We start from the raw sequence: 13464 nt of genomic DNA, 5'->3' as shown, positions 1-13464 counted from the left end.
CTGATAATCAAACCATTTTCTTTCACTACATTCATTCAGTATGATATTGTGTTCACGTCAGTTAACTTCATTTTGGGAGATAGGATGTTTTGGTTTTGCTCTAACCAATCGGCAGCGAGTGACATCTCCATCCCTGCACGTGTCATTTTTAGTCAACATGGAAATAACGTAGCGGTTGCCGACAGCAGTTACCTTAAATTTAAAACATGTTGTTTGCTCTAAGTTAACTCCAGGGTTCCAGTCAAGTTCTGGCTCTATTCAGAGTAGCAAGTCTGCAGCTCTGACGAGATCAAAGCTGCAGCAGGAAGTTGGTCTACAACTATAATTAATTTTACAGTTAACTTAACTTGTTTTCTCTAACCTGTTTGTTTAAAGCCCCTGAATATGTTTGTCTCTATAACATTACAAATTCATGACTAAATAAGCAACAATCAGTAAAATTTTGTGGGGGAAGCATCTCATTTATCAAAAGTTTAAAGGGACCCTGGCCCGTGGAGTTTTTTTTTTTTTTTTAAACAAAAAAAATGAAACACATTGTGTGTAACCTTGAGGTCTAATTAACATGTTAAACACAACTCCTTCCTCATATAACAATTGCAGAGACAAGTTTTGGAAGAAGTTGAAACCTTTGTCGTTTACATCCATGTTTCTCATCCTCTATACTAACAAAACAGGGACCAGCATTTAGAACCACTGATTTGGAGCACCACTAATGGTCAGAAACTCCACAGGGTACCTTTTTAACATTAAAAAATCCAGGGGATCTTCTTCATCAGGACTGTGTGATTGATCTGATTTGATCGACAGTGGCCAGATATAAGCAATCGAGCCCACAAACGTCATCACATTGCCTTTTTTCTACTGAGCCCCAGTGAGAAGAGCACAGAGAAACACACAAAAAATACCGAAATCTATCATGTGAAAAATCAAAAGTCATCTAACGTTGGCCGAAAATGATTGTATGTAATGCCCACAGCAGCTGAGTGAGATAAAAGGTTTTCAGTGCCTTTATTAACTGTCTGACTGGTCGTGTTTAGTTTTTTTACCCATCTGACTTCACTGTAAGAAAAAAGTCCGTACAAAAACGGAAAATGTCCTGGCAGAAAATTACCAGTACGATTTCCGTTGAGTTTACAGACATTTCTGTTAATCCGAAAAACGGAAAATTCTCTAGATTTACAGTATATCCTCTGTACCTTCTTAAACAGACATTTCTGTTAATCCAAAAATCTTTTTTTCACCTGTGAAAAATGATTACAGAAAATTCCTTCATATTAACACAGAATATTAGCCCGCATTTCTACGGACTTTTCTTAACAGTGTTCTTTTTAGCAATGTTCCCAGATTTGAACTTGGAGAATACAATGTTAATACTACTGATAACAACAATGAACAAACAAAAACAAGACTCAAGTTGTAATAAAGTGGAATTATCCTTTAAGGCAGATTAAAGCGCATCCTCAACAACACACAAACATAAAGGACAGAGGTTATCTGACAGCAGAGAGACACAGCACAGCAGTTTTGATACAGAGTCCTGATTTAAACGTCCATGGAGGATGACAGCGAGCTCCTCTGACTCGCCATGCTCCCCCCCCCCCCGCCCCCCCCTTTGTCCTCGCAGTCTTTTAGAAAATCACTGCAGAGACTCCAGAGTTCAGAGGTCGGGGGACGGGAGCGTCGACAGCAGTCCTTAAGTGCAGAGATTCTTTCAGTCTCATCGTCCTCGATTTCACAAAGAGAGTCCACGTCCGGAGTGATGTTGTTTTGACGACGAACACACCAGGTACCACAGACAGGAAGTGAAGAGAAGCTGACGCAGCAGCAGGCTTTGAATGAGCACATGTACAGACACGTAGAGTATGTATAAAAAGAGGCGACTACAGGCTGGAGTACCTTCAAACATCTAAAGGCACCTTGGATGGGAAGGACTTTGTCATCTTTGATCTTCTATGGATAACTGGTTTGGTTTGAATGAGTGCTTCGAAACAAATAGTACAGAGCTCTGTGGCTGAACAAAAGGAAGATAGCAGGAGGCAAATTATGACAGTCTTAAAGAAGCTTGAACAATGAATCCATCTCTGCATATGCACATCAAAAGACCCATTTTGACACGATAATACATAAAAACAACAGTCGGTTGATTATCTTAAAAGAAAAAAGAAAAAATGTATAATAAAGTAAATATCTTAAAAGATGAGTTCTGTTTTTCAACACAAAGTATTACAGCTGCAATGATTTGTTGATTAATCGATTGAAAACGATCTGCAATTTTGAGAATCGATTAATCACTACTTTTTTAATGAAAAAAGCCAAACTTTAGCTGGTTCCAGCCTTTCAAATGTAAGAATTTGATGCCTTTCTTTGTCACAAACGGCAGTAAAACTTAGTATTTTTGGGGTTTTGGACTGTTCAAACAAAACAAGACATTTGAGGATGTCACATTGGGCTGTGTGAAATTACAGCATTTTTTTCATAGTTTCCTGAAACTCTTATCGACAAAATGATTGAGAAATAACCAGCAGACTAATAAAAATAATCGTCAGTTGCAGCCGTAGACTTTATCAAAGGGTAAATTCATTCAAATTACACCAACGCATACTTTTCTTAACTTACTCTAGCGGTATCTGGCCATGCAGATCATTTTGGTTTGGTCATTTTGGTTGATAAAAATGCATGCTGGGATATTTATCTACCCCCAAGTTCACACACAAGTCAGCTCCAGGATATTAAGACAGATAATTCTCACAATAATCTAAACCTGAGCAAATAATAATAATTAAAAAATAATCTGCATGGCTTAGATAAGACGAGAAGCAACTGAGAAAATATGTAGTTTTTTTTGTAAAGTTGGTGAACCGACCCTTTAAATGTTTGCCATCATTTATGAAACAGTTAAACGACCTCACTGACAGCTTCAGCTTTGAGAAATGTTTGGAGGGCGGAGAGATTGTGGGACAGCTAAAGGTGAATTCCACACTTTGTTTGATGTAATTCAATAACCTATTATTGTCTTCTCTTGTGTTTCTGTCGTCTGTCTTCTCAAATACCAGAAGTCCCATGACAGCCGTTTGTACATTCAGAGGTATTTCATTTTAATAGCTTAAAACAAGAGGCCATATTCTTTGACTGCAACAGGACCAGCTGAGGCATTTAACTGCAGTGATGAACAGACCAGCTTCAGTCAACCTAATAGCTTCAGTTACTCTTGCTGCTGCTTCAATGTGACTTTAATCAGCCTGCGACCGATCTGGACAGACAACACTTTGGACTTTTTTTCCCTTGCATTGTTAGTGGTCTACTGGCAGGGTGAATGTAAACCCGCAGAGGCTGGGAATCACCTCACCACCATCCGCTCACAAAGTAATGAAAAAACGAGAGGAAGCTCGGGGAATGAAATTGTGGAAAGGAATAAATTCTACAGAAACCCTGAAAGATAATGTTTGTAAGAGTACTCAGATTCTTGGTTTTATTAAATTTCAAAAAAAAAAAAACTTCCCAAGAAATTACCATCATTTGTATTCCGAATGTGGGTGTTTTGCAGGCTGCTAGTTCAGAAACTGGCACTTTTTTTTTTTTTCATTCCAGTTCCAACACTGCAGCATTAACATAATGTGTGAGTTGTTCATTGGGTTTTAAAAATAGGACATCTCCGAAAAATAACACAAGCATGTTGTTGAAAGCAGCGTGTATATTCGGAGCATGAAAGGGATTCATTGTACCCTCAGAGTTTGTGTAAAATTTGACCACACAGAACTGACATAGTGTAACTGGAGCCGCAAACACCAGTCAATTTGTCTGAAAAAATTTAAAAAGATAATACTATTGATATAAAAATATCTGCAGATGTAGCCGACTTCACAGCTCTGGCGTTAACCATTTCAAACCCATAATGTCCAAGCAAAAATCTAAATCACACTTTAAAAAGAATTAAATAGAAGAAAATGAAGTAGAAGAAGAGCGGTGAGGTTGGTTCACGGCAGAATGGAGGCCGGAAGAAGAAAAGTGGTCACAGTTATTGAGCTGAAAGTCACTAGTTTGATTCCCTGAACAAAGTGGGGAAAAGTAAAGAGATTGAGGAATGCTTTGTCCTCCCTAGTGCCCACCGTCACAGTGCCCTCCAGCTCTAGGCACTTTTACAGCAGGCTATAGTTCCAGTGGAGCTGCTCAGTGGCCAGAGGCAGCTCCCAGATCAGTTACATGGACATTTGCTAAGTGGATCAATGTCAAAGCAAAGCCTTCCCTGGACAAAAAAAAATAAATCAACAAAACAAACGAAAAAAAATAAAAAGAAACATCTGTTCATCGTCCGTAGGTTCGCGTCGACAGTCGATATTTCACAACTTTTTAAATAACATTAAAAACATTATGGCTATGCTGAAAATATACATTCTGACATTTAGAGATAGTACTATGCTTAAAAATACAAATGTGCAAAAGTTGTAAACAAATGGGATCGTGTGTGTGTGTGTGTCACAGCCTGGTGGGCTCCTCGTCACTGTCACTGCAGTTACCACAGCAGTCCTGCAGAGGGAGGCGGAGAAAAGAGTCACTTTGGGGCATATTTGAACTAAACACACTTGACTGACACACTTTAATATTTTTTGTATAAAAACATTTGTAATATTGTCTGTATGTGTCTTCTGTCCGATCAGGCGGATTGAACACAAACGCTGTTGCGTCAAACACCTTCATGAAGCCAGTATATCTGGCACTGCTTCAAATGCGCTTTACTATAGAGGATCTTTGATAAAATCTAAGGTGAGTACAGAGAAACAGGGGGACTTTAAGTTGGAATGTTTTCAATGCAATAAACAATGCTCGCAGGAGAAGCACAAACTGGGGCCAAACTGTCTCCGGCTGGTGTGCACAGATGTGCACAGATGACTGTAAAAGTATACTGATGTTTGTGAGGTGAGGTGAGGTGAAGGAGCCCACTAACCTGTCGGCCAAACAGCCGCTGCAGGAGTCCCTGTTTGGGCGGAGGAGACGGCTGTCCCCTCCAGTCCAGGTCAGGAGGAACCGCCCCGTCCTGGTGGAAAACATTCAGCTCTGTGAAACACTCCGTCTCGATCATCTGCAGGAGAAAAGACCAGATTCATTCTTTCTGGGCCCTGTAGAAAGGCATTTTCCCTCCCCGCATCCACAGCTATTCATTCTAGCATCTTTTTGGGCCCTCCTCACATGAGGGACCTAGGTATTCAGTCCCCCTTTTCCCCCCCCAGTCCGACGCCCCTGATTCTTTCTGTCACGTGCATGAAGAGACATAGCTTTGTCCTGTTTAAGTGGACGCATAATGCTTATAAAATCCTGCCCCTACTTCACAATATCATATTATTACCAAACCAAGAAGATATGCGTATTCAAAAAAAGACTGAGTGGATGAAAGCAGTTAATTCTTGCAGCACACATATACACATGTGTATACAGGATGTGTTTGTGTTGTTTATGAATGCATGTCACTCACCTCATCCTGCCAGGGAATGGAGACGCTGCCTGTGGACACTTTGCTGTAGAAAGACTCGTCTTTCGGCTCCAGCTCCACTCCTTTCACAGTGGAGAACTGCTCGATGTCCAGCACGTCTTTACAGTAGATGGCCTGCGGCTGCAAACGCACAAACACACGAACCGCTAACTTCACCGACATATCTGCATTTCAGCTGCTTAGCTAACACTCTAAAGCCGCCTACACATGATACACTATTTGCTCTCTGCGCACCGCTAGGTAGGGCGCAGAGCAAAGCGCAGAGAGCAAATCGCAGCACCGGTAAACGTCATCAAGGGTGGCGAGGAAGCTATTTCCCGTTGCTAGGTAACGACACTGTTATCTGATTGGTTGAGCTTTAGAAAGGTCAGCGGCAACTAAGTTCAAAGTTGAAATAATTTTAACTTTGAGCGCCGCGCAAAGCGGCAAATCCGAGCATAGTTGGGCGGCACCGGATGTCCCTTATTTTCGGCCGGATGCCCGTCACCTTCCTCTTCCTTTGTGTTGGCGTTCTAACCTCCGGTGGATTTGTGAGGACTATGGTTAACTGCTCCTCAGATCTCTGCAGGGTAAATCCAGACAGCTAGCTAGACTATCTGTCCAATCGGAGTTTTCTGTTGCACGACTAAAACTACTTTTGAACGTACATGTTCCACCACAACAAATTCCTTCCAGAGGCTATTTTGCAGCACTTAGCGTGATTGGTTTAAAGAAATGCCATGCAGCGCTGTGGAGGCAGGTCTGGCAATGCGAGAGACTAGCTGAGGCGTGACTTTCCTGAAGTCTTTGTTTCGATCAAGATTTAAAATCTCTCTGTTCTTCCATGACATAAAACCTGCTGGAAGACAACAGCTTGCTCACTGTGGGGAATCCTTCCTGTTCCAGACACTGGGCAGGTGAATTATGCACGCTCCATATAATGAGCCTCAGTGACATTCTTACTAATCTGATTTAATTAATTCCACTTCCTGTGCTGTAGAGCAGATTGGATTTCCAGCTCTCTATTTAAAGAATTTTAAGGAAATATTAGTTTTCTTGCTGGAAGTTAAACGAAAAGATTTAGATTAGCTTTGATTAATGTTATTACTAACATATACACATTAATGTTAATTTATTCATATTTTTACCGTATCTGTGAATTGTCCTTTTATGCGCTACTCTTTGAGTCAAATAAAGCTATTTGAATTCAATTAAATTGAATTAATCACACCTATATTACCATTGAAACTACTAGGTACACCTCTGCTAACACTTCCTTAGTCTATATCCACGACGTTCCACTTCTGGGATTGCTCGGGTGTCACAGGAAATTCCGCCAGATGAATGTATTTTCGCTGATGTCCGTCCCCTTCCTCTTTCTTTGTGTTGGCGTTCTAAACTGCGGTGGATTTCTGAGGACTATGGTTAACTGCTCCTCAGGATCTCTGCAGGGTAAATCCAGACAGTTTTCTGTTGCACGAGTAAAACTACTTTTGAACGTATACATGTTCCACCAAAACAAGTTCCTTCCCGAGGCTATTTTGCAGCGGCACCGTGCGGAGCTTAGCGCCGCCCAAGACGATTGCGTTTGGTTTAAAGAAATAGCAATAAACCAGAGCACGTTTTTCTCCCATCCCGGAATGCTGTGTGGACTAGCCAGACCTTCCTCTGCAGCGCTGTGGAGGAAGGTCTGGGAAAGCGAGACTAACACTTCCTGGACCTATAGCTGTACCGGTCACACATGAGATGAAACTGATCTCGGTTCTGTCATATATATATATTTCCTTCTAACTCTTGAGTGAAAAGAATGTGAGGGAGAATGTAGTACAGAAATCTTTCTTGAAATTGCTGCACAATCCTTCCTGAGGTTCAGTGAACTTAAATGTCGGCGATGATATTTGGATGGACGTACATCAGGAATGAAGGGCGCCTGCAGCATGCCGGCCTCGAGGCGTTTGAAGTTGATTGAGCGGAAGATGGGATGGGCTTTGACCTCAGAGGCTCCGCCTCCCTGGCTGCCCAGCCTGTCTGTGGGATCTTTGGCCAGAAGCTGAGGGATTCAGAAAAAAAATAAAACTGTTACGAACCACAGGAAGTGACAGAAGAGCAGCAGAAACACAGAGTGTCAGAGGATATACGCAGGTGTTCAGTCCAAAAATGAAACTGCTTTTAACCCTTGTGTTGTCTTCGCGTAGACCATGAACCTGTTGTCCTTCCGGGTCAAAATAAAAAATTAACGTTTTTTCGATGCTATTGATGCTTCAAAGAAGAAGAAAAAAAGATTTTTGTTATTATATGCACTACTAACACCAACTTCTAACCAAAAGTTTTACATTTGGAATTCATGGTCAAAAAAATGTATATGAAATTTATATGAAATTATACCAAAATGTTTTTGATTAAAAAACCACCAGAAATTATTAATTATTTTGACTAATAGTTAAAATCAGAGGATGTTGATGGATTATCACAGATGGTTATACATCAAAGTTTGGTCAGGATACTGTTTTGAAACTAAATCTTTTTATCAAACGTTATAAAATTGAATAACACCCCCCAAAAAAACTTTAAAAATTTAATTAGTCAACAGATCATTCATTTGACTTGCTAAAAAGCGTTATATGGAACCATCTATGTTTTTGGGGGGCAATTTGGTTAAAAAAAACATATTTCTGATGATTCTTTAAAAAAAAAAAAACGGGTCAAATTTGACCCGAGGACAACAGAAGGGTAAAATAACACCAGTGGCTGCTTTGGTACCTCAGGTTTAGGCGAGATGATGAAATACCAGTTTGAGTAACAGATCCTTGAGTTTGGGAACTCCAAAACACCGCACATTGGTTTATAATACTATATTAGACAGGATTTAACACCTAGAATTATCATTGTTTCCTCTGTCTCGGTAAACGCCAAGTCAACAGTAGAAATACTCTGTCCACATACAAACTCATCTACCAGGGACGTGAGCTTGCACGCTGGACACCAGGGTGTTTTTTTAACTCATTTTGTTGCTGCTGAAAAAGTTTGATGGACAACCTTGTGTGTGTTTTTTCTTCTTCCAGGAAGCTCACAGTGTCGTGGTCAGACGAGTGAGCAGTCTGCGTACTAACGGTCTGAACACAACCTAAAGCGAAAGTAAAACCGGCCAACGTGCCAGTGAGCCAGCTCGCTCGCCAACCAGGAATAAAGTAATAAGCAGTTCCAATATTTTTAATTGGTGGTGCAGGCCAGACCAAAATAAGCCTTTTCTTGGCTTCTAACCTCCCCTGCACCATGTTTTACCTAGTATCAAGCCTTTTATTTTTTTTCTTCAAATCAACATTTCAAATTCAAAATCAACATTTATTTATATAGCACTTTACAGCAACCAGCAGGTATCCAAAGCCCTTTACATCAGGAACCAAGAATAAAACAACAAATCATAGTTAGATAGAAACAAGGAGGAGAGGGAAATTGTCACACCACTACGACGTATTAAAAGCCATTCTAAACAAATAGGTTTTGATTTTAGATCTAAAAAGAGCTACATCTGTAATAGTGTGAATATCAGGGGGTAACTTGTTCCAGAGTCTCGGGGCAGCAACCGCAAAAGCCTGATCACCCCACCGTTGATACCTTGACCTCGGGACTTCTAAAAACAGCTGATTTGAAGACCGCAATGACCGGTCGTGCTCACGCAGGGTTAAGAAGGCCATTTAAGGCCTTGAAAACAAACAATAAAATCTTAAAATCGATTCTAAAAGGATGTAGAGAACGGGAGTGATGTGTGCACGTGTAGATGTATTTGTTAAAAAGCGAGCAGCAGCATTTTGCACAAGTTGAAGTCGTGAGATGGAGGTTTGATTCAAACCAACATAAAGAGCATTATAGTAATCCAAACTTGAACGAATAAAAGCATGAATTGCCTTTTCTAGACCGTGCCTGTTAAGGAAGGGCTTAAATCTAGCCAGGAGACAAAGCTGGAAAAAGCTCATTCTAACAACATTGCTGATCTGCTTGTCAAATGTCATGCTGCATTTTAATAAACTAAACTAAATTGTAACAACTATATTGGGCGCCACTAAGTTCTGACAGCCGAACTAGGGAGATGGAAGGGACATCTGGCGCGTGAGAGACGAGCTGAATGCCAGGCTTTCTCCCAGCAATTTACACCCACTGAGCCAGTCTATCTCCAGTGTGACCGAGCCATGACCGAGCCATCAAATGTCAAATTTGCGATTGGTCAACAGCAGTATATATGTCAGAACTGACCCAAAATGTAACGTGAGGAGAGAGCTCTGCATGTTTTTATATACATGGTGTGGCTGAAACCACTGATTTGGAGACTGATTTGTATGATTCCAAATTTAATTTGGTGTGAAATTGAATAGATTAGGGGTGTCAAACTCATTTAAGTTCATGGGCCACATTACCCCTAATTTGATCTGGGCCAGACCAGTAAACCACTCCAGAAAGATAAGAAACTTTTATCTGCCACAGAGTTTCTTGTCAGCTTGATGTTGGCAAATGCAAGTTGCTTCTGCTACGACGGCGTTCTAAGGCCATTGAAGGAGAAAATAATTATTTTACGGACCCGGGGGAGAGGGGTAATATCCCTCCCAGAGAAATAACTCGTAATTTACGGAAAAAGAACTCTCTGAGCTTAAAGTGAAAGTAAATTTGCAATTGGAATTAATTACTTCGCTGCAATTTTCACACTTTGCAAAGTCATCCAGTGGGCCTGATTGGACCCTTTGGTGGTCCGGTTCTGGCCCAAGGCCCGTATGTTGTTGTTGTTTTTTACCTTTATTTATTCAGGAAGGTTCACTGAGAGGAACGCCCTGATCACATTCATACAGTTCCACATTCATACCTGGAAGCTGCCCAGTACAACCACAGTATGGTCTGCTGGCCACTGAGCAGCTCCACTGGAGCGGTTGGGGTTAAGGGACTTGCTCAAGGGCTCTTTCACTTTCCCCACCCAGATATCTGGGTATTGAACCGACGACCTCCTGGTCACAAGCTCGCTTCTCTAACCTTTAGGCCACCACTGCCCCTGTATGTTTGACACCCCTGGAATAGATGCTAGTGTAACTGGACCCTTATAGTGTGATGTGAGGGAAGCGATGCAGCCAAACAGACAGAGACGTGGACTTACCAGGCAGAGAAATGTGTCACATTTTTGTAAGCAAGTCTTTCTTCTCAGGAAGTCTTTTTAAACACTGAGGTAAAGCGTTAGAATATGGTAAAATATGGAGCTTTGGTGGATGGGGAGCTACAGATCAGAGCACATTAGAGGCAAGTGGATTTGGCCGCTTGAAACATCCACCCACCATTTTACAGAGGGACTTGGCATCCTCGGAGAACTTGCTGGTATATTCCTCCTCCACGTCCCTCACCAGCCGCTCCACTTCCTCCCTCTTGATCTTCTTCTTCCTCTGCTGGAAGGGAGACTGGCCCTCGATCATCTCGTACAGCAGGCAGCCCAACGCCCACCAGTCGGGGCTGAAGGTGTAGCGCTCGTTTTTCACCACCTCCGGAGCTGGAGGAGAGAAGGAAGGCAGCAGAGGGAGGGATTTGTTGGCGCTGAACAGTGGTGGAAGAAGTATTCAGATCCTTTACTTAAAGGTGCAGTAGGTAAGACTAAATAAAACTAACTTTCTGTCATATTTGTTGAAACTGACCCTATGTTCCAGTAGAACTACATGAAGCAGGTCATTAAAAAGAAATCTGTCTAATCTGGCTCCACCTACAGCCTGTAGTGTGATTTGCAAAAATCCACCGCTCCCTGTTCAGAGGCACCAATCAGGGCCAAGGGTGTCTACCTGCGTGTCAATCACTACTCATGCACACACATTCATTCTCCCTTGTGGGGGGAGGGGCTTAGAAAACCGTTTTGGGCTTTAGCAGAAAGGGGGAGGGACTGAGAAGTTGTCAATGTTCACATTTTTTGTCCTGTCCTGGATCTTCGCAATCCTACTTACAGCACCTTTAAGTAAAAGTACTAATACCACACTGTAAAATTACTCTGTTATAAGTAAAAGTCCTGCATTGAAAATGTTACTTAAGCAAAAGTATGTAAGTATCATCAGGAAAATGTACTTAAAGAATTAAAAGTAAAAGTACTCAATGTAGAAAAATCCTCCCATTTTAGAAACCGGAAATGATCCAAACAGTTCTGTGTTTAGTTGTATAATCATTTCAAAAGGACTTGTAGGCCGTTATTATAGTTTAATACATAATTTAAAAAATCATGTTTGTGGCCGGGTGAGCTCAGTTGGTAGAGCAGGCGCACATACGTAGTGGTTTACTCCTCGACGCAGCGGCCGCAGGTTCGACTCCGACCTGCGGCATGTCAATCCCCCTCTCTCTCCCCTTTCATGTCTTCATCTGTCCTGTGGAAATAAAGGCCTAAAATGCCCCCCAAAAAAAATCATGTTTTATAAACTACATGTGTTTTGTGTGCAAACATCTTAACCCTAACTCTAACTAGTAACTAAAGCTGTCCGATTAATGTAATGGAGTAAAAAGTACAATATTTCCCTCTGAAATAGTAGCGGAGTAGAAGTAGAAAGTGGCATGAAAAGAAGAGATTCAAGTAAAAATAAAAACACAGAATCTAGAACATTCACACCACAGTGTTAAAGTGAGATGGTTCCCCCTCCGATCGACATTTAGAGTGAAATTCGTTTCTATTGGTCACTAGGAGAGATGGATAAAGGTCAGAGGTTACTTACCCATGTACCCCACCGTTCCCACCCGGCCCTTGATGGTCTCTCCCTCTGGTACATGAACCGCTAAACCCAGGTCTGATATCCTGATGTGGCCTGAAGACACACACACACACACACACACACACACACACACACACACACACACACACACACACACACACACACACACACACACACACAGACAGACAGACAGACACACACACATACAAGATGGAAGAACAGCAATATGTCAGATGTTTGTCAGCATCAGTTACTAACCAGTATAACACAGTTTCTTGTCAGCTTGATGTTGGCAATCACGCAAGTTGCTTCTGCTACGACAGCATTCTAAGGCCATTGTAGGAGAAAAATAATAATGTTACGGACCCAGGAGAGAGGGGTAATATTCCGAGAAATAACTCTTTCTAAGAATAAAGTCCTAAATTTATGGACTAACAACGCGGCTATCCTCTGAGATTAAAGTGGTAAATTTGGAATTGGAATTAATTATAATATAATTTTCATCCGTTTGCAAAGTCATCCAGTGGGCTGTGGAAGCTTTTGGTTTCAGGATCCGGGCCGTTTTGCTGGAGTCAGAGTGCCCTCTGGTGATTCACAGCGGAAGATGATTTCACAAACTGCTGTCATACAAACACCAGAGTCTGTTGTGTGACACAGAAATAATTATAGACTTTTCAGTGACTTATTATTTAATTTCTTTTAGAATTAATAAATGAGGTGCTGGATGTCAATTACAATTCCCTTTAAATAGGAATACATTGGCATTACAAATTGTATTGTAAATTATTTTTAAAGTTGTGTTTGACAGTTTATTCTTGACCTTGGAAACAGCACTTGACAAAACCATCTTAACTCAGGGTCCACTTCCTCTCTTGTTTCAGAGCTTTCAATTGTATCACATGGATCCTAAAAGCCCTAAATAATGGAGAATTTAATTTAGTCCATACATCTTTACATTTTGGCAAATTGGCACCATTACAATTATGCCGAATAAAATATTAGCAGTTCATGTTTGATGTGTGCCAATGGATATACAGACAACTATCACTGGATTACTTTGATACTGAAAAAACAAACAAAAAAAAAGTTATGTTGCTATAAAGAGCGTTTTTTTTTTCTATGATTTCAAAACAAACTTATGGACGTTTACTCCCAGAGATACTGATATCCTCACACTGAATCTAACAAAATGTGTAACATGTCTTTCTGTTCAGATCTGACTGAGTTATGACTCTGAGAATAAGGGTTATTTTTGATTAAAAAGATGGCAAAAATGGTTTTAAAGTA

General features: G+C 41.0%; 1 protein-coding gene across 1 annotated transcript in view; it reads right to left on the bottom strand.

Moving 5' to 3' along the window:
- Positions 1–1409: 1409 nt before the first annotated feature.
- Positions 1410–13464, bottom strand: part of grk6 (G protein-coupled receptor kinase 6) — an 80864-nt gene continuing 68809 nt past the window's right edge. Inside the window, exons 12-17 of the mRNA XM_039777849.1 lie at positions 12181–12270; positions 10777–10985; positions 7377–7514; positions 5468–5605; positions 4943–5077; positions 1410–4524 (exon numbers count right to left, since the gene is read on the bottom strand). Coding sequence (XP_039633783.1) covers positions 4474–4524; positions 4943–5077; positions 5468–5605; positions 7377–7514; positions 10777–10985; positions 12181–12270 — 761 coding nt within the window. The 3' untranslated portion in view covers positions 1410–4473. The remainder of the gene's footprint in view (positions 4525–4942; positions 5078–5467; positions 5606–7376; positions 7515–10776; positions 10986–12180; positions 12271–13464) is intronic.

This window comes from Perca fluviatilis, chromosome 16 (genome assembly GCF_010015445.1).
Source record: "Perca fluviatilis chromosome 16, GENO_Pfluv_1.0, whole genome shotgun sequence".
NCBI classification, from domain to species: Eukaryota; Metazoa; Chordata; class Actinopteri; order Perciformes; family Percidae; genus Perca; species Perca fluviatilis.
Note: the sequence above shows the minus strand (reverse complement) of the source record. Positions and strands in the feature narration are given on the sequence as shown.